At 40.6% G+C, this 22414-nt stretch overlaps 1 protein-coding gene and 1 gene segment (V, D, J or C); one reads left to right on the plus strand and one right to left on the minus strand.

Moving 5' to 3' along the window:
* The window catches only part of pex5lb (peroxisomal biogenesis factor 5-like b), a 212914-nt gene that overhangs the window by 93638 nt on the left and 96862 nt on the right, over window positions 1–22414 (minus strand). The gene's annotated exons all lie outside the window — the stretch shown is intronic.
* LOC146317218 (T cell receptor alpha variable 3-like) lies at window positions 19998–20501 on the plus strand. The segment is given in 2 exon segments: window positions 19998–20052; window positions 20158–20501. Coding segments are annotated over 2 exon segments (399 nt in total).

A 22414-nucleotide genomic window follows, 5' to 3' on the forward strand; every position in this document is an offset into this window, starting at 1 on the left:
ACAGGGGAACACTGTAAAACTATGGAACCAACAATTAGAACAAACATTAACAGTGGGCTGTTTTAACATTTGACAGCATAATGCAGCATTTTCAAATAAGCCCCACCCCCTACCAATAGAAACTTGAGATGGAATAGAGAGAGGAAAAGTTTATGAGAGCAGAAAGAAGTGAGAAGTTAGAAATATATGAAGCTGCTGCATTTCTACATGAAACCAAGAAGTAGTGAGGACAGCTGTAGTCTACTGTAGTCTGCAGGTCATATCAAACATGTGGTTCTGTAGGCAGAGTGAAGGTTCTTTTTCAGGTGAGCCGTCAACAAACTGTCAGACTGACATTACCATCCTTAGAGCCAAGCTGCTGGCAGGAATAAAACACAAAGAATTCACACGGTCAAAGCCCCATTATGAGCTGTGTCAGCTAAACACATGAAGTGTAAATGACATGTAAATGTTGAGAGTTGATCAACAGGTGATGAAGAGGAAGAACCAATGATGTGAAGGTTCACATCCATCAGAGTATCAATGTTCTTCCTCTCTCTCCTCCCCTCTCACTGCAGACATGAAACACTGGCTGAGAAACATCCTGATTCTGACTCTCTGGATAGGTAACTCTTTAAACCTACTGATTGATCTCCTTTAATCAATCATCTTTATTGATTCATCTCTTCCTCTGCATGTTCTCTTCTTCCACAGAGTGTAAAGGAGAAGACAGAGTGATCCAGCCAACAGGAGATGTCATTGTTACTGAAGGACAGACAGTTACACTTGACTGTACATTTGAGACCGGTGACCCAAATCCATATCTTTACTGGTACAAACAGGATGGAAACAACAGCCCCAAATTCATACTGAACCAATTAAAGGGTGGAACTGGGAGAACAGAGGACGAGTTTAAGGAACGATTTTCATCCACACTGGATTTCACCTCAAAATCAGTTCCTCTGAAGTTCCAGAAGCTTCAGCTGTCTGACTCTGCTGTGTACTACTGTGCTCTGCAGCCCACAGTGACAGGAAACACCAAAACTCTGTACAAAAACCTTTGGAGCAAAGACAACAGAAAACTCCACAACATCCACTAGAGGGAGACACACACTGTTAAACTTCAATGGGACGTGATGACACTACTTTCTTTGTCGTGGTGGGAAGAACGACAGAAAATGAAATGTTCAGTCCAAACTCCTCAGCAGAAACTTAGACCACATTCCACTGTCAAACATCTCTGACTGGTGCTTAACATACTGATCCTGATCATCCTTCATATTTTTGATCCTTTATAAATAAGAAATAAAATAAATGAGCTGAATAAAGTTCATTTTTACAGCCTGACTTTACTTTGAGTGACACGCCGTGAAGCTGTCACTTTCCTAAATGTCAACATATTTTGTTCTGGTCTGGATAAGTATGTTTTTTAAAGGATGCTCTTCAGATTTTAGAGGTGTTTGTTCATTTTAAGCCTTTTAATCCACACATTTTAAGTCATGTACTTTTGGGGGGACAGTGGGACTGATTCTCCTCATTTTCAAACATTTTCCATACTTTAAGAAACAGAGCACTAAGAGAGGCAGATCTGTCTGATGATCAGCGTATATCTAATGTCAAGAGACAAGAAGAAGTGGAATTTCTTCACCATCCTGCAATTCTTTTTATCTCGCTGCCACAAACAAGTGAGTCCAGTAAAGTGGGTCATCTGTTTTCTTTCCCTCTGCTCCACTACGTGTCTGCTACACCTTTGATGAAACACAAGAGGAGAGAAACGTGACCATCTGGGTTTCCTCCTCAAGCCAATGGTAGGAGAGACACTGCACTGATTTCCTGAGTTATTTAGATTTCGACTTGTTTTGGGCTTTTTTGGCCCAGTAGGGGTGATCGCTGACCTGAACAATGATTGGGTGAACACTTCAATGATTCAAATATCCAATCTGTAAAAGGACAGCATGATGTCAAGGTTCTTGTGACACAGGTCTGAAGTACTTTTAATGTGGTTGTCACGTGTTACTGAATAGATCTGATTAAAGACGTAGCTCAGACAGGACTTTCACATGTGCTGTCAGGTGTCAATCACTGTCACATTAATAGCGACTTCTTGCTGGATGTCATTTAGTGAATAACAGCAGCTCAGCAGAGACAAACACACTGTTTGTCAGAGTTGTGAGAGGAAGGAGGAGGGATTAAGGGAGGAGCAAAACTGTGACTCAAGTACAGAAAAGATAAACTTTCATACAAACACAGACAGACTGTCTTTATCTTTAAGATGCCGTCAGTGAACTTCAGTCTGTTTGTGTTTCTGATCACAGTAAGAGGTAGGTGAGATCCAGGCTGGTAAAAAGGGTTAAAAAAAAAAAAAAAGACAGAAAAAATCAATTTTTAAAATATTTTCATCATCATAAATTTTGTTAATCGTACCATCCATTATCTTCTTACTTTTTCATGCCAAATAGCAGAAAATGCTGTTCTGAGCATCTCAGGTGTGGAGCTTCACCGCTTCTCAATGTTTATTATTAAATTAAACTGAATATCTTTGAGCTTTAGACTCACAAAACCAGAAATTTAAAGACGTCGCCTTGGACTCTGTCCTGGATTAAACATGACAATTAGCTTTAGCCTTTGTTGTTATTTGATAACTACTGATGACCTTCTGATTCTGTGTCTGATAATAATTCAAACTATTTGTATGGGATCAAACAGGACCTGACTTTGTGCAGGTAGATGTCTGTGCCACTAGCCTGGTCAGGCAAATGAAAAAAGAAAGAAAAGACAAAATACAAAACAAACATTAATGTTGAACCCTGATATCACTAACATCAAACATGAAGTTACAGACTTCTCTCTTCCTTCAGGTGTCAGCTGTCAACAACTGACTGCAGTCAAGACAGAAGAGTCCAGTTTAGAAGACAGCTCTGTTACTCTGTCCTACAGATACTCCAAAAGTGCTGCAGCTGATGATTATTTCTTCTGGTATCGACAATATCCAGGGAAACCACCAGAGTTCCTCCTTTCCATCTCAGGGAGTAACATTAGAAACACAGCAGAATCTCTGAAATCAGACAGAAGGTTTTCTACTGATCTGACTGAAGAAAAGCATCGAGTGGATCTGCAGATCTCCTCTGCTGCAGTGACAGACTCTGCTGTGTACTACTGTGCTGTGAGGCCCACAGTGACAGGAAACACCAAAACTCTGTACAAAAACACAAGCTGACACACTGACAAGCTGCTGGAAGCCTTTTTTCCACACTGTTGTACTGAACTTTTTACCTCCACTAGAGGGCCACATTATCAAGTAGGCGGTGCTCTACTTCTGCACTGTGTTCAACCATTCTGTCAATAATAACTGCTGCTGTGAAGAGAACAATTCTCACACTGAATGTTGAACATCAGCTAGTTTCTCCTGTTGATTTAAACCTTGTTGTAGAGATGGAACATTGGCTGTGGATTATTCTTGCTGCTCTTTTCTTTGGTAAGATACAAAGCACAACATGTTTTATCTGCAGACACTTTAACATGTTACTGAGATTCACATCAATTCTAATTATTTCTGTCAGCATTAATTAACATGTAAAAATAAATGTTATGGTTCAATCTGATTATGGCCTGACTCTCTGGATAGGTAACTCTTTAATCCTACTGATTGATCTCCTTTAATCAATCATCTTTATTGATTCATCTCTTCCTCTGCATGTTCTCTTCTTCCACAGAGTGTAAAGGAGAAGAAGTGATCCAGCCAACAGGAGATGTCATTGTTACTGAAGGACAGACAGTTACACTTGACTGTACATTTCAGACCGGTGACACTTTGTTCTGGTACAAACAAGAAATCAGTGGTTTTCCAAAGTTCATGCTGAAATGTTTCTCAGGAACAGTAGAAAAGGCTCCAGAGTTCCAGAAAGACAGATTTAATGCTTCAATCAAGAACAAATCAGTTCCTCTGAAGATCCAGAAGCTTCAGCTGTCTGACTCTGCTGTGTACTACTGTGCTCTGCAGCCCACAGTGACAGGAAACACCAAAACTCTGTACAAAAACCTTTGGAGCAAAGACAACAGAAAACTCCACAACATCCACTAGAGGGAGACACACACAAATAAAAATCTATATGATGTTGTAATAAAGTCTACAGTCTTTGTGTTTAAAACAGAACCAACAAATGTTTCAACAACTTAGTGAACAACTGAGAAACATCCAACAAGAAACCAACATCAACAACATCCGTCTCTCCACTGCTGGATTATAAAAGCTGATATTTTGTCCCAGAGAACACATGACAGGACATATAATGATCACTAATTATTTTAATGGACAAACAACATGTTTCTCTGTATGTTGACTGTGCTGCTCAGTGATTGTCTGGATGAAACAGAGAAATGTTCATCTGATATCAGTTTGTCAGAATCTTCCATTAGCATGATCCAGCTTAGTCTGGAGAAGGTGTGAAGAAAATATGATTTATTATTGTCAATAATAATGATCATTCATGTAATTCCATATGTATGATGAAGCCCAGTGTTGGACTTGAATATCCTTTGAATTAATGTAATGAATGTTTTGACATTTTTATTTTCCACGTAAAGCTGCTGTTGCATTCCCAGCTTTCATGAAGAGGGAATGTCTCTGATCTGTATCTTCTGGATAAAATCCATGTTCATAATGTGGGTCATTAAATGAATTGTGATTGGTCAGTCCAATTAAATGATAAAAATAAAGTGAAATTGATCTCAGCATCCAGCAGTGAGCTCCATTTCTTTTCATTTCTGCAGAGCCACTCAGTGTTCATCTCTTGCTGTTCTCACGTCACTGTTGATTGACTCTTTCCCCACCATTGATGAGATACTATCTCGCCACTCGAGTCACAACATTTCCCTGATAATGACAAGATATTCCATCAACTGCTGTTTTCACTGTGAGGTGGCAGGAGATGCTGTGACAAAACGGTGTAACTCTAAGACAAAAGGAACCATTGGACTTGAGCAGCACAAGAACATGAAGGTGTTATCTAGCATGAGAACGTCGGTGCTCAGCTGCAGATCGGTGGGTCAGACGGCATCATGATCTGGCCACAGAGCCCGGCTACAGAGCGCGGCTGCTCGTGCTAAAGCCCCCAGACCTTCATAGAAGCCGAGGCACAGCTAGGCTGCTCACACTGCAGCTGGATCAGAGTGCCATGATCCAGACCCAGAACAGGACGACTCACACTTCAGTCCCCAGACCTCCACAGCAGCCGTGATACAGCACGGCACAAACAACGTGAACTACACTGGTTACAGTGATGTCACACACGTAATATGAAGTGACAAAAAAATGAAAATAAAAATGTGCAGTAGACATTCTACTAAAAAATGTCTTTCACAAAAATACTGTTTTCTCCATTTTTTTGTCTGAAAAGTGGATTTTTTTTGTTGAAACCAACCAACATTCAAGAGCTCATGAAGAAAAAAACAAGAATGAAGCTCAAACAAAACTTTCTGTGTGTCTGAAACTAAAAGATTTGTATTTTTCTTTTGATACACTGCCTGGCCTCAACAAAAGTCCCCACCTGGATTTAACCAATCAAACAGGTCGGATCCTTCCATTGGATAATTACTGCAGTGATCAATATGTTTCAGCTGACAATAAATTATTGAACTCTGATGCAGTGAGCAGCTTCTCGTTTCTAAAACAACCATGTCAGAAGACGTATCCTGTGATCGAGGAAAAGATGTTCCTCTGTTTCAGAAGAGTCAAATTATTGACCTGCATCAAACAAAAAGAACAACTGAGGAGATCGATGAAACTACTAAAACTGGTTAAGAACTGTCCAACACATTATTAAAACCTGGAAGGATACTGGAGAACCATCATCTTCAAGGAAGAAATGTGGTCAGAAAAAAATCTTGAATGATCAATTAATCTTTAGTGATCAGAGATCATTTAAACATTTGATGAAATCAAATTATAAAAACAGTAGAAGTCACAGCTGTGTTTAATAGTGAAAGAAAGAACGTTTCCACACAGACGATGTGAAGAGACCTGAAGGGATTGAGACTAAACAGCCGTGTAGCCTTAAGAAAATCACTTATCAATGAGGCTGATCAGAAAAAAGACTTCAGTTTGCCAGTGAGCATAAAGATTGGACTGTGGATCGATGGAAAAAGGTCATGTGGTCTGATGAGTCCAGATTTACCCTGTTCCAGAGTGATGGGGGCATCAGGGTAAGAAGAGAGGCAGATGAAGTGATGCTCCCATCATGCCTAGTGTCTACAGTACCAGCCTGTGGGGGCGGAGTTATGATCTGGGGTCGCTTCAGTTGTTCAGGTCGAGGTTCAGCAACGTTATGATGTCAGTTCACTTCCTGAATATATTGAATAAACAGGTTTTTACATCAATGGATTTTTTCTTCCCTGATGACTCGGACATATTCCAAGATGACAATGTCAGGATTCATGGGACTCAAAGACTGAAGGAGGTTCAGGGAGCCTGAGACATCATTGTCTCACATGGACTGTCCACCAGAATCCAGACCTGAACCCCACTGACAGTCTTTGGGATCTGCCTTTAGACAGTGGTCCAACTCTCCATCATCAATACAAGATGTGAGTGAAAAATTAATGCAACTCTGGACAGAAATAAATGTTGTGACATAGAATAAGTTTATTGAAATGATGCCATGGTGAATGTGTGCTGTAATCAAAGATAGAGGCGGTCCGTTGAAATATTAGTGAGCGATTAGTTAGCAGGCCTGACTTCACGATTCAACTTTCCACGTTGGTCTCGTCACTTGAGGATGCAGACAGTCGGAGTGACGAGGGGGAACCAAAGGGATCAAATCAATGTGGTGTTGTGGACTTACAGTCTCAGTGTCTGAGAACATCAGACCAAAATCAGTCACAGCATTGACTGAGAAGGAGTCAAAGTCATGGACCACAAGTCATCCAACACCTGAACAAAGACAAGTGAAGATATTAAGACATGACGGCTTCTGATGACTGATAGTATGAAGATAATTTCATGTAGAAAATATTAATATTAGTATTTCTCCACTGTAATTAAAGGAACTATAAAATGTTCTCCATGTTCCCAGAATAAAGACTAAACCTTCAGGTGATGGAGCTTCCTTCTACTGCGACCTGCCTCGGTCTCACAATGATGTGAAGAACTGAAACTGAACATTCAGCAAACATTTCTCTGAGGCACAAATCATCATCATCACTGGCTGAGCTGAACTTTGGTAGGCAGAGAATCTCTAAAAAGGTTTTTCTGTGGCTCCACCCACTGACATTTAACTCAACCAATGAGATTATTTGTGTCTCCAGAGCAGAAATGTTTGAGGAAGTAAAAGCACAATCATGTTGATGTTGAGGAGAAGAGCTGTGCAGCAGAGAGGCTGTTTAGTTTGTTCATTCTACTGCAGTGGAAGAACATTGATCATCTGCTGTCTGTTTGACTTGAACAACTCCAAAGACATGTTGCTTTACCTCTTTTTACTTTTCTCTCTCTTTATAGGTGAGTGTTAGAACACAGATCAAAGTCTCATTTCAGCTGCTGGATTAACCAGATATTTGCTCTACATTTCATAACTAGAGGTTTATCTGTGTAAGGTAACAATTTCCATGAGACAAAAAGATATTTGCTTTATTGAATGAATCTCAAAATGATGAAAGATGAAAGAAAAAGTCCAGAACCTCCGTTGAGTCTCTTGATGTTTGAATCTCTTGCAGACTAACTGACATGAATAATCCTCATTTTGCAGCCCTGGTTTCCATGAACAGCATAAATCCAGAAAGAACTGAAGAACATGTTGAAGAGGGAAGAAACATCAACCTGACCTGTAAATATGACGGTGGTATCTACAGTATCCAGTGGTACCGACAGAACCAGAGATCCAGACCAGAGTTCCTGCTCTACATCACAGAGGGAGGATCGATTCATCCAACTGTTTCTGATTTCTCAGCTCACATTAAGAAAACAGAGAAACGTGTCGATCTGGAGATCATCTCAGCTAAAGTGACAGACTCTGCTGTGTACTACTGTGCTCTGCAGCCCACAGTGACAGGAAACACCAAAACTCTGTACAAAAACCTTTGGAGCAAAGACAACAGAAAACTCCACAACATCCACTAGAGGGAGACACACACTGTTAAACTTCAGTAGGATGTGATGATCCAGTCTAGATTCTTTGTAGTGGAGATGAAAACAACAGAAAATGACAAAGAAAAGACAGAAGCAGGATGAGGGAAAGTGTTGTTTCATACAACTGAAACTCTGATGATGGAACTTTCTGGGAATTTATTTATATGAACAACATGTCATCATAATTGAGTTTAAAAACAAATCGTCTCATCTTATAGAGCTCAATGAAGACATGGAGACATGAAGACATGAAGCTCTATAATCATATGTCATAGTGTGTCATTATATTTGGGGATGAGGCGTCAGAAACTTGGGATCAGTCGCATTCTGGCCAAAATCAGTGGATCAGATAGTGGAGAAAAAAAGTCTAATCTGATTTAATACATGAACCTAAATGATCACATAAATTGTTGATAGGGCTGGACGATTAATTGAATTTTGATTTTGATTTTGGCTTGTCACGATCATAAAATCATTATAATTGAAGAAAAATGATTCATGTGCTGTGTGGCGTGCATGCAAATTCCTGAGCTGTAAAAGCACAGTGAATGCACCAGTCTTACGTGCAGGTGCTGCAAACTAGGAGCGATTGAGAAAAATGGCAGAACGGCAGCCTTTAGTTTAGAAGAAAGGTTGGATATCATCAGTCATATGGAAACATTTTGGTTTCAAGTTGTTGGACGTCGAGCAGAAGGAAGGAGCAAAATTGATCACACTGTCATTTCTGCTCCCCAAGAAAACACGACCAATTTATTGAACCATTTAAAGTACAGTCATAAAGTGGTCTAAGACCAAGTGATAAAGGAGCAGAAGACACAAAAAAGTGCAAACTCGTCGGCTTCAGCCAACACAGTCCTCTATGAAGGACACTCTCTCTACCCACGGCTCTCCAGACTGACCAGGAAATACCTGTGCATCCCTGCCACAGGTGCTGCATCAGAGCGGCTTTTTAGCACAGGAGGAAAAGTTGTCTCCTGCCTTCAGTCATCATTAAAGCCAGACCAAGTGAACAGTCTGCTGATCCTAAACCTGAGTTTGTAGGAGGCAGACTGAGGGAGTATATGACTACCAGGCCAATCTTTTTCTGTATTTACAAAAGGTTTTTCAAAAATCCTCAAAGAATATTTAGGGTTTTTTTTGCTGTGTTATTAGTGTTTTTGCGTTTTGCATGTAGGTTGTGGCTTGTTTTTACATATTGCTGTTGTTATTTTAATTTATTATTATTATTATTATTATTATTATTATTATTATTATTATTATTTTACTTGTTTACTTGTTATTAATTTATTTCCGTTGTTGTTTTAAGTTATATTTAAAGTTGAGTTTTGGTGGTTCAATAAATACTCATGTTTTCAAATTAACCAATAATCGTGTTTATTAATCATGATTTCAATATCACTCAAAATAACTGTGATTATTATTTTTGCCATAATCGTTCAGCTCTGTCACAAGCAACACAGTGAATTTATTTTTATTTGAAATGTTTGAATGATGCTGACAAATCAAATGCTTCTAAAAATTGTCTGTGTGAGAAAAGTTTTAATAAGAAGAAGCAGCAGTGTTGCATGTATTGTCATGTTGTGGGCTGCGTATCTCTTCCTTCAGGGATGTAGAATATTTGTTTCACAGTTTGAGCAGGATCTTATTTACATGGCTGGGTTGAGTAAAGTGAGTCTTTGAAATGGTACAAAGGTCAGTGGTGAACTGCCAGAGGTTAAAAAAAAGGTAAGGTTACCCAAAACTGAAAAATAATGTACATTTCAGAATTATACAAAAAGGCCTTTTTCAGGGAACAAGAAATGTGTTAACATCTGAAAGGTGTTCTGCAGCAATGGAGGTTGATCAAGCCTTGAAAGTTGGTGCTACTGATTCCTACAGGCGTCCCAACTTTTCCTGTTTCCTTACAACCGTCTGCATCAAAGTAGTGCTGGAACACACTGTGGTACCACACCCTCATGAGCATTATTTGAACAGTATTGTACTGCAGAAAGTAGTGTGTTGCTATAAAAATGGAAAGAAAAAGGCAATTACCAATGAAAGAGAGACAGACCATCATAACACTTAAAAATATAGGTCTTTCCTACAGAGAAATAGTGAAGAAAGTCAAGGTGTCAGTGAGTACAGGTTCCTTCACCATCAAAAGTCACTCAAAAACTGGACAAACTCTGATAGGAAGAGGTCTGACAGACCCAAAGACACAACAGAATCAGAGGACAAGTTTCTGAGAGTCGACAGCTCGTGTGATCGGCGGCTCACAGGACAACAGCTTCAAGCACAGCTTCATGTGGTCGGAGTAAACAAGTCTCAGTTTCAACTGAAGAGAAGACTTCGAGTTGCAGGTTTGACAGGTCGAGTTGCAGCAATAAAGTCATTGTTAAGACGTCAGAATGAAAAAGAGGTTTGTCTGGACCATGAAACACTGCCAGTGGACTACTGAAGACTGGAAGAAGGTGTTATGGACTGATGAATCAGAAATCTTCAGTTCATCACACAGGATTTTTGTACTCCGTCGAGTAGGCGAAAGGATGGTTCCTCAGCGTGTGACATCAACTGTCAAACATGGAGGAGGAGGCGTGGTGGTCTGGAGCTGTTTTGCTGGATCCAGGGTCGGTGACTTGTACAGAGAGAGAGAGGCAACCTGAACCAAAACGGCTACACAGCATTCTGCAGCTCCATGCAGTGACCTCTGGTATGAACAGGTCAGGAATTCATCCTACAGCAAGATAATGACCCAAAACATAAGACCAAGCTGTACCTGAACTACCTTTAGAAAAAAGAAGGAGATGGTAAGCTTGAAAACATGGAGTGGATCAACACAGTCTGCAGACTGAAACCCCATGGAGCTGGTTTGGGATGAACTGGACAGAAGAGTGAAAGCAAAGCAACCAACAAGAGCCACACATTTATGAGAACTTCTGCAGCAGAGTCGGGAAGAACTTTCTGAAGAATATTTGATTTCCATTGTCGAAAAAATGTCACGAGTCTGTTCAGCTGTTCTATCTGTCTGAGGTGGCTACTGATGAGTCAAAAGTTTAGACAACATTTTGGTTTATAAATTAATTACATGATTTCATTTTTAACTTCAATTGTTTATTTGTTCTATGATTTCATTCCAGAGTACAGTGAGACATTGAACTGCATAATTTTCAATAATGGAAAGATTGGGGCTTTCTAAAACTTTTGACCAGTAGTGTAAATCTAAATATCTGTGTTTTAATGTCTTGTATCGACTGGCCTCCTGATGGTGCCTGTAGGCCGGGGCGTCATTGTGAACGACAGTTAGTTCTCAATTGACTTATCTGATTGAATACATGTTGGTTACTGATCAAATATTCATTCTGAGTTTGCTTGTAATTTCTCTGATAATAAATATTAAAGTAGTCGTAGCAGGTTCACAACAATCAGCAGCTTTTATATGTTGGAGAACAAAATGAAGCAGCTGTAAAACAGGTTATCTCTGTATTAGCTAAACTCTCTTCTGATGTTGAGCTAACTTTTCATACTGTGGGGAAAATATTTGACACTGAGCTTTTCTTTTAATATGATATAACACCTCCAGCTGCTACCAGTGTGTTAACCAGGAGGAAGAGGAAGAGAGAGAAGTGAAAATACAGATCTAAGAGGAGACGGAGAGATTCAGGGAGGAGCTAAGCTGTTACTGAACTATAGAAGAGAGAGGAACTTCCATATTCAGCAGAGTTCAATACACAAACCACAAACATTACCTTTATTCAACATGCTGTCACTGCATCATTGTGTGTTTTCTCTCATGTTTCTTTACATTCTAACAGGTATGTTAGATTATGAAGACAATTAAAGGGAATCAAAATCAAAGAATGTCATTTATTTATTGTAACTTTTGCTAAATGTTTTAACAGAGTTCTCATTTCTTTCAGGTGTCAGCTGTGAAGAACTCAGTCCAGTTGAGAAAGAAGAGTCCAGTTTAGAAGACAGCTCTGTTACTCTGTCCTACAAATACTCCAAACAAGCAACTGGTGCTGATGAGTTTTACTGGTATCGACAATATCCAGGAAAACCACCAGAGTTCCTTATTTATCACTCTGGTTCAGGACAGATATTAAATGAACGAATCTCTGGACTGAAGATTAAAGTGGAGCAAAACCAAATCAACATGAGCATCTCCTCTGCTGCAGTGACAGACTCTGCTGTGTACTACTGTGCTGTGAGGCCCACAGTGACAGGAAACACCAAAACTCTGTACAAAAACACAAGCTGACACACTGACAAGCTGCTGGAAGCCTTTTTTCCACACTGTTGTACTGAACTTTTTACCTCCACTAGAGGGCCACATTATCAAGTAGGCGGTGCTCTACTTCTGCACTGTGTTCAACCATTCTGTCAATAATAACTGCTGCTGTGAAGAGAACAATTCTCACACTGAATGTTGAACATCAGCTAGTTTCTCCTGTTGATTTAAACCTTGTTGTAGAGATGGAACATTGGCTGTGGATTATTCTTGCTGCTCTTTTCTTTGGTAAGATACAAAGCACAACATGTTTGGATTCTTTTCTAAAGATTGATGTCAACTGGAGTTCAGAGCAGAAATCTCTCAACAGTTGAGCTGTTTCTGTCCACAGAGTAACACTGTACACTTGATATTTTCCACTGTCTTCTCCTCTCAGCCTCATGAACAATGTTAGTCTAATGGATTCATTTTATACACTTTTTCCAGGACTAACAGCTGGAGACAAAATCTCTCCTGTAGGAGATGAAGTCAGTGGAACAGAAGGACAATCTGTCAAACTGAGATGTGAATATGAGACAACAGAGACGTATATTGCCCTTTACTGGTACAGACATCATTCTGACCTTCAGGCTCCTCAGTTTATACTCTGGAAAGGAGCAAAAGACGCACACACTTACAAATATATCCCTGATAATCGATATGGATCTGAGACAGACACATCAACTGAACTGTCCATCAGAGACCTAACCCTGGCAGACACAGCTCTCTACTACTGTGCTCTAGAAACACAGTGATACAAAGTGTAGAAGAGGCTGTACAAAAACCTGAACACAGATATCTGACTACTCTTCAAAGAGGAGGGAAGTGGTATTCAAACCACAGCTTCATATCAGATGGATTCTGCTAATTCCTGTTTGATCAGAGTCACTGTGGTTACAGCTGCTAATGAAACACTGTGGGAGGATTCACATGAGCAGCAAATCCACATCAATGACAAACCAACTGGATGATGCTTCAAACACAACATGAAAACTAAGAATCTGAAGTGAAAACAAGTAGATGAAGCATGTTAAGACATGACATGAAGGAACTTCCTCACAGCTGCAGGATTCCTTTGAAAGGACTAACTGGGACATTTTTGAGGATCAGTCTTTCTAGATTCATATTTGTAAAGTTGTATATTGTGTGATTAAAGATTGAACTCAGTCAGGACCTTCACATGTGCAGTTAAATGTCTTTTTGTTTCCTCATCATCTACTTCTTTACAGTCACTGAGCTCAATGCTGTCCAACTTAACAAACACACACCAAGAGACAAAACACAAGTCAAACCAGGAAACCGTCTTCATCCATCCATTTTCTGTAACCGCTTCTTCTTGAAGGGTCGCGGGGGTCTGGAGTCTATCCCAGCTGACACTGGGTGAGAGGCGGGTTCACCCTGGACAAGTTACCAGTTCATCACAGGACTGACACACAGAGACAGACAACCACTCACACTCACACCTACGGGACATTTAGAGTCACCAATTAACGTAGCATGCATGTGTTTGGACTGTGGAAGGAAGCCAGAGAACCTGGAGAGAACCCATGCAGATACAAGGAGAACATGCAAACTCCACACAGAAAGGCCCCGCCCCAATCAGCTGGGGGATTCGAACTCAGGACCTTCTTGCAGTGAGGCGGCAGTGCTGACCACTGCACCACCGTCTTCATATATTTGACAAGATTATGTGAAATTGATGAAGACATTTAATGATGTCATTCAGCTTCATTAGTAATTTAATACCTGTAAGATAATAACTGAATGACTTGGTGAGAAAGTTGACTGAAAAACTCTGCATGTCTTTCCAAAACGTAGCCTGTCAACTTTTAAAGCTGCAGTAGGTAGAAAAGATGTCAGTACAAAAACAGGGCGTCATTTATTTACCCTGTAAACGGCGTCATCAGCTCCTCCATGATGCTGCTGCACACAGGTTTACAAGCAAACATGAAGATAAATCCTCTTTTTAATATAAAAGTTTGAAACACACACTCTGAGCTCCTCTCCTGACAGTAAAGTAGCTGCATCACAGCGACTCCCCTGTTTTTTTTCTCCAGAAGCTCCAGTCTGCCACCGACCCTCTCCTGCAGAGCTCCCCAGCTCTGAGCAGCTGTCTGTCAGCTCTGTGTCTCAGCTCTGTCCAGTCCTCTCAACACTCAGCAAAGCTCTGTGATACACGTGAATAAACACAACTGAAGGTGAACTCAGAAGTAACGCAGTGAGCTGACAAACTCCTGGGTCGATCATGTTACTCATTAGGCTCGTTTCTCTTTGTTATAATGCTGTTTTATAGTGACTTTTCCTGCAGTAGTTTCCATCATTGATTCAGGGTCTCACCGGAGGAACGTGCAGCTGCACGAGTGGGAGGAGTCCCCCAGGTCCTAAAACACCTGTCATTAATTGAAGTCTACTGTCACGGGTCAGATTCTCTAAATGCTGAAAACAGAGCTATAGAAGAGGTGCAGAAGTGTCGTTCTCTCTCAGAACACCTGATTTACAACACGCTGAAATGTTTTCATGAAATTATTTCTCAATTATACCAAAACAATGTTGCCTACTGGAGCTACTAGTTACTTTTCAGCAGTGGTGGAAAGAATACTGAAACTCTGTACTCAAGCACAAGTACTGTTACATTACTATAAATATATATACTCAATTACAAGTAAGTACAAGAGTGTCACTAACTTTTAACCACTGATGTCACAGTCACCTCTCCAAAACAGGGCTTGCAATTATCATTGATAATTGATCAGATCAATATTTTCTGATATTCTTATAAATACTATTAAAAGTCTGGTTTTAAAGATCAGCAACAACCAAATGCCTGATGAACAAGCAGGTCACCTTCTTATGTAAAATTTGGTTAATATTATTGATGGTAAATGATTTCTAAAAGTTGGCAGGTCTGACGTCACGATTCAACTTTCCACGTTGGTCTCGTCACTTGAGGATGCAGACAGTCGGAGTGACGAGGGGGAACCAAAGGGATCAAATCAATGTGGTGTTGTGGACTTACAGTCTCAGTGTCTGAGAACATCAGACCAAAATCAGTCACAGCATTGACTGAGAAGGAGTCAAAGTCATGGACCACAAGTCATCCAACACCTGAACAAAGACAAGTGAAGATATTAAGACATGACGGCTTCTGATGACTGATAGTATGAAGAAAATTTCATGTAGAAAATATTAATATTAGTATTTCTCCACTGTAATGAAAGGAACTATAAAATGTTCTCCATGTTCCCAGAATAAAGACTAAACCTTCAGGTGATGGAGCTTCCTTCTACTGCGACCTGCCTCGGTCTCACAATGATGTGAAGAACTGAAACTGAACATTCAGCAAACATTTCTCTGAGGCAGAAATCATCATCATCACTGGCTGAGCTGAACTTTGGTAGGCAGAGAATCTCTAAAAAGGTTTTTCTGTGGCTCCACCCACTGACATTTAACTCAACCAATGAGATTATTTGTGTCTCCAGAGCAGAAATGTTTGAGGAAGTAAAAGCACAATCATGTTGATGTTGAGGAGAAGAGCTGTGCAGCAGAGAGGCTGTTTAGTTTGTTCATTCTACTGCAGTGGAAGAACATTGATCATCTGCTGTCTGTTTGACTTGAACAACTCCAAAGACATGTTGCTTTACCTCTTTTTACTTTTCTCTCTCTTTATAGGTGAGTGTTAGAACACAGATCAAAGTCTCATTTCAGCTGCTGGATTAACCAGATATTTGCTCTACATTTCATAACTAGAGGTTTATCTGTGTAAGGTAACAATTTCCATGAGACAAAAAGACATTTGCTTTATTGAATGAATCTCAAAATGATGAAAGATGAAAGAAAAAGTCCAGAACCTCCGTTGAGTCTCTTGATGTTTGAATCTCTTGCAGACTAACTGACATGAATAATCCTCATTTTGCAGCCCTGGTTTCCATGAACAGCATAAATCCAGAAAGAACTGAAGAACATGTTGAAGAGGGAAGAAACATCAACCTGACCTGTAAATATGACGGTGGTATCACCAATATCCAGTGGTACCGACAGAACCAGAGATCCAGACCAGAGTTCCTGCTCTACATCACAGAGGGAGGATCGATTCATCCAACTGTTTCTGATTTCTCAGCTCACATTAAGAAAACAGAGAAACGTGTCGATCTGGAGATCATCTCAGCTAAAGTGACAGACTCTGCTGTGTACTACTGTGCTCTGCAGCCCACAGTGACAGGAAACACCAAAACTCTGTACAAAAACCTTTGGAGCAAAGACAACAGAAAACTCCACAACATCCACTAGAGGGAGACACACACAAATAAAAATCTATATGACGTTGTAATAAAGTCTACAGTCTTTGTGGTGCTGCTGCTGCTTTTTATGCCTTCTTATGTTTTTACTGTTGTATTTTTACTGCTCCCTGTCGTATGACTCCAACAACTGTATGTGGACTTAAACACTGTGGCGGCTCAAGGACTGCTTCTGGCACTGTTTATTCAGGAACTGTTCTTAACATGCCAAACGATTCCTCACACAGAAGCAAAGCTGCTGCTGTGTTACACCAGAGACACTCTGTCATGTCTGTGGTCCACTGGAACGATTCCACCTGTTGATCTCCCTGAAGCTGTGAAAGTACAACAGAGGAGAGGCAGAGGAGGGAGAATACAGCAGCGTCTTCAACAGAGAGAGAACAGACCACCGCTGCCCTGCATGATACTCAGCAGTGTACTGTCACTGACAACTTACTAGATGAAGTCCACGTCAACAACAAGCTACGCTGTGAATACAGAGAATCCAGCGTGATGGTGTTTACTGAGACTTGACTCCATCAGGATATTCCAGACTCTCTCAGCTGGTGTAGGCGCTGCACCATGAGGCAGACTGGATGCACAACTGATGCACAACTGCCTCGCCTGTCGCTGACACCCTTTTATCTTCTGAGGAAATTCAGGAGCGTTATAATCTGTGCAGTGTATGTTCCCATCAGCAGAAACGTAGGCAGAGCTGCAACCTGCATAGCAGACTGTGTTCACCAGCAACTGCAACCTACACCTGGAGCCCAGAGTTTAATCTCAGAGGACTTTAACCACCACAAACTGGAACTTTATCTCCCTGCATTTGAACAATATGCATCAAGTGATACGCAGGAGAACAGAGTTTTAGATAAAAGTTATGGTAACATCATAATACAGTCCAGTTAATTCCAGTTTATAAGACTGTTCTTAAAAGGAGTAAACCACAAACCAAGACAATGACTGTATGGGACAGAGACAGCATGGAGACACTCAAAGGATCCCTCCTCTGCACAAACTGGGACATATTTCATAATCTGGAAATCGATGTGGCCACTGAAACAATAACAGACTATGTACAATTTTGTGTGGACAGTGTGTTCAAACAAAAAGGACATTATGGTGCACGCCAACAATAAGCCTTATATAACCAAGAGTGTAAAGGCCTGTATTAATAGGAAAAAGATGGCTTTTAAAAATAATCATAAATAATCATAAAGGAACTCAACCAGATGCTGAGGGATGTCAGGAAGCATCATAAGGACATTATAGAGCAGAGATTTATGACAATGGACTCTATGAAGGCATCAACTAACATGAACACAACCAAGAAGTGCCTCATTACTGATGATGATTTGGGAAAAGCAAACAAACTGAATGATTTTTTTCTCAGGTTTGAAAAACCTGATTTTTCTGAGGAATGTAATAATAATGCACTGGATACCATTTGAACTGATCCATGCTGTGGGACTGTTGTTGACCCACACTGGATTCAGTCAGTTTTCAAACGTGTACTAAAAACTCCACTGGTCCAGACGGTATCTCTGCGCTGCTCTTAAAGGCGTGTGCAGAAGAACTGATCCCAGCTCGCTGTGGATCCACACACCGTCCCTGCTTTCTGGAAAAAGTCCATCATAATTCCAACTGCTAAGAAACCCTGTCCAACTGAGAACAATGATTTTAGACCTGTGGCCCTGACTTGGATTGTTATGAAATGCTCTGAACAATACATGGAGCTCAAGGCAGAGGTCGACTCATCACATGACCCATTCCAGTTTTCTTATAGGCAGGACAGGACCACTGATGACGCCATTAACAGCATCACCCACCTCACTGTCAAGCACTTGGAAGAGCTCAAAGCCTATGCACAGATTGTATTTGTTGATTTTAGTTCAGCGTTTAATACACTGCAGCCTCATTTTAAAACTGAAGCAGATGAGTGTTTTTTAAATAAGTGGTATTCCTCTTTTTTAAACAATCACAGTCAGCAGGTCAGAGTCAACAACATCCTGTCTGAATCCAGATCCATCAGCACAGGAATCCACAGGGTTGTATCAGCTCCCCAGTTCTTTTTATACTGTACACAAATGAATGCACAACCAACCAACCAGGAGCTTTGTTTTTACATGTTCAGATGACTCAGTTATCCTGAGTTTACTGCACAAAGACACAAACCAACCAGGCTATTTCTCTGAAACAGAAACGTTTGTGCAGTGGTGACGTCAACCATCTCATTTTAAATGTCACTGAAACTAAGGAGATGGTTCTGAACTCTGGATCAGAGGGGGATCACAGTCCTGTGATCATACATGAGACCACATTGATCAGGTCTGCTCATACAAGTACATCGGCGTGAACTTGGACGACACGTCTCACGTTGAAAATCTGTGTTCTACAGCAGAGACTTTACTTTTTACACAGACCAGACTCAGGGTGTATGGTGTGGACCAGAGGATCATGTTTTTATTCTATCAGGCTGTATGAGAGAGTGATCAGATATGCATGTCAACATGGTATGAGATCATCTGTGTAATACTGAAGACTTAGCTTGCTTGTCTGGTACACTCCACCATGAAGGTGATGGGGAGAATTGAACACCAGCCTCTCCACTTGATTTATGAGCAGTCTGTTGTTAGGTGAGCTCAGAAGATACTGACCGACCCATCAAATATCCTGCACTCACAATATGACCTCAGACCAGTTTCCCACTGAAAATTTATTCCTACAACCATTAAACTTTAAAATGATGCTGTTTGAGGCTGCAGGGATGGTCCACTAGTTTCATGGTGTTTTTACTACAGGGTATGAGGAATGTGTCATGTGCAATATGTCTTATGTGCAATATGTCTTATGTGCAATATGTCTTATGTGCTATGTTTGTGCAATGTCTTGTAATGTGCAAATGTGGATTATATGCACTTGATTATGTAATTTGTTTAACGGCAACTGTGGAGACATTTTTATGAGCAGCACATGAGTCCAAGACAGATTTCCCTACAGGGACAATAAAGTATATCATATTGTAAATTTGAATGATCAGAATTTTTTGACTGAACTTAATTATCAATTAGTTTTCTGTTGTATCTTGCACAAATTTAAAGGCAAACATATTTTCTGTTTGAGACAACCATGTCAAACATTTTATTTATCCAACATGAGTGAAACATGATTTATATGATGGAGACTCTGCAGCATCAGAGTCACTTTCAGAACTGAAGGTGGAGGAAGAGGAAGAGAGAGAAGTGAAAATACAGATCTAAGAGGAGACGGAGAGATTCAGGGAGGAGCTAAGCTGTTACTGAACTATAGAAGAGAGAGGAACTTCCATATTCAGCAGAGTTCAATACACAAACCACAAACATTACCTTTATTCAACATGCTGTCACTGCATCATTGTGTGTTTTCTCTCATGTTTCTTTACATTCTAACAGGTATGTTAGATTATGAAGACAATTAAAGGGAATCAAAATCAAAGAATGTCATTTATTTATTGTAACTTTTGCTAAATGTTTTAACAGAGTTCTCATTTCTTTCAGGTGTCAGCTGTGAAGAACTCAGTCCAGTTGAGAAAGAAGAGTCCAGTTTAGAAGACAGCTCTGTTACTCTGTCCTACAGATACTCCAAACTGTCACCTACTGATTATTTCTTCTGGTATCGACAATATCCAGGAAAACCACCAGAGTTCCTTATTTCTCACTCTGCTTCAGGACAGATATTAAATGAACGAATCTCTGGACTGAAGATTAAAGTGAGTGAAGATAAAACCCAGATGGATCTGCAGATCTCCTCTGCTGCAGTGACAGACTCTGCTGTGTACTACTGTGCTGTGAGGCCCACAGTGACAGGAAACACCAAAACTCTGTACAAAAACACAAGCTGACACACTGACAAGCTGCTGGAAGCCTTTTTTCCACACTGTTGTACTGAACTTTTTACCTCCACTAGAGGGCCACATTATCAAGTAGGCGGTGCTCTACTTCTGCACTGTGTTCAACCATTCTGTCAATAATAACTGCTGCTGTGAAGAGAACAATTCTCACACTGAATGTTGAACATCAGCTAGTTTCTCCTGTTGATTTAAACCTTGTTGTAGAGATGGAACATTGGCTGTGGATTATTCTTGCTGCTCTTTTCTTTGGTAAGATACAAAGCACAACATGTTTGGATTCTTTTCTAAAGATTGATGTCAACTGGAGTTCAGAGCAGAAATCTCTCAACAGTTGAGCTGTTTCTGTCCACAGAGTAACACTGTACACTTGATATTTTCCACTGTCTTCTCCTCTCAGCCTCATGAACAATGTTAGTCTAATGGATTCATTTTATACACTTTTTCCAGGACTAACAGCTGGAGACAAAATCTCTCCTGTAGGAGATGAAGTCAGTGGAACAGAAGGACAATCTGTCAAACTGAGATGTAACTATGAGACAAGTTACACCACACCTTACCTTCACTGGTACAGACATCATTCTGACCTTCAGGCTCCTCAGTTTATACTCTGGAAACAAGCAGGGACTGATAGAAAATATATCCCTGATAATCGATATGAATCTCAGACACCAGCAAAATCAACTGAACTGTCCATCAGAGACCTAACCCTGGCAGACACAGCTCTCTACTACTGTGCTCTAGAAACACAGTGATACAAAGTGTAGAAGAGGCTGTACAAAAACCTGAACACAGATATCTGACTACTCTTCAAAGAGGAGGGAAGTGGTATTCAAACCACAGCTTCATATCAGATGGATTCTGCTAATTCCTGTTTGATCAGAGTCACTGTGGTTACAGCTGCTAATGAAACACTGTGGGAGGATTCACATGAGCAGCAAATCCACATCAATGACAAACCAACTGGATGATGCTTCAAACACAACATGAAAACTAAGAATCTGAAGTGAAAACAAGTAGATGAAGCATGTTAAGACATGACATGAAGGAACTTCCTCACAGCTGCAGGATTCCTTTGAAAGGACTAACTGGGACATTTTTGAGGATCAGTCTTTCTAGATTCATATTTGTAAAGTTGTATATTGTGTGATTAAAGATTGAACTCAGTCAGGACCTTCACATGTGCAGTTAAATGTCTTTTTGTTTCCTCATCATCTACTTCTTTACAGTCACTGAGCTCAATGCTGTCCAACTTAACAAACACACACCAAGAGACAAAACACAAGTCAAACCAGGAAACCGTCTTCATCCATCCATTTTCTGTAACCGCTTCTTCTTGAAGGGTCGCGGGGGTCTGGAGTCTATCCCAGCTGACACTGGGTGAGAGGCGGGTTCACCCTGGACAAGTTACCAGTTCATCACAGGACTGACACACAGAGACAGACAACCACTCACACTCACACCTACAGGACATTTAGAGTCACCAATTAACCAAGAATGCATGTCTTTGGACTGTGGGAGGAAGCCAGAGAACTTGGAGAGAACCCATGCAGATACAAGGAGAACATGCAAACTCCGCACAGAAAGGCCCCGCCCCAATCAGCTGGGGGATTCGAACTCAGGACCTTCTTGCTGTGACACACTCGCTTGTTGGAGGGAACAGAAAGGAGGTTCTCCACCATTGGCCTGCGGTCCTGTCGGGCGTGGGTCGCCGTGATTTAAGCAGTTGTTAAAATGCAACTCAGCTGCAACATGGTTTCACTCGTGCGGCTTAAAATGTCAGTACAAAAACAGGGCGTCATTTATTTACCCTGTAAACGGCGTCATCAGCTCCTCCATGATGCTGCTGCACACAGGTTTACAAGCAAACATGAAGATAAATCCTCTTTTTAATATAAAAGTTTGAA

This window comes from Lutjanus erythropterus, chromosome 12 (assembly GCF_056507025.1).
Source record: "Lutjanus erythropterus isolate fLutEry1 chromosome 12, fLutEry1.hap2, whole genome shotgun sequence".
Classification (NCBI taxonomy): Eukaryota; Metazoa; Chordata; class Actinopteri; order Lutjaniformes; family Lutjanidae; genus Lutjanus; species Lutjanus erythropterus.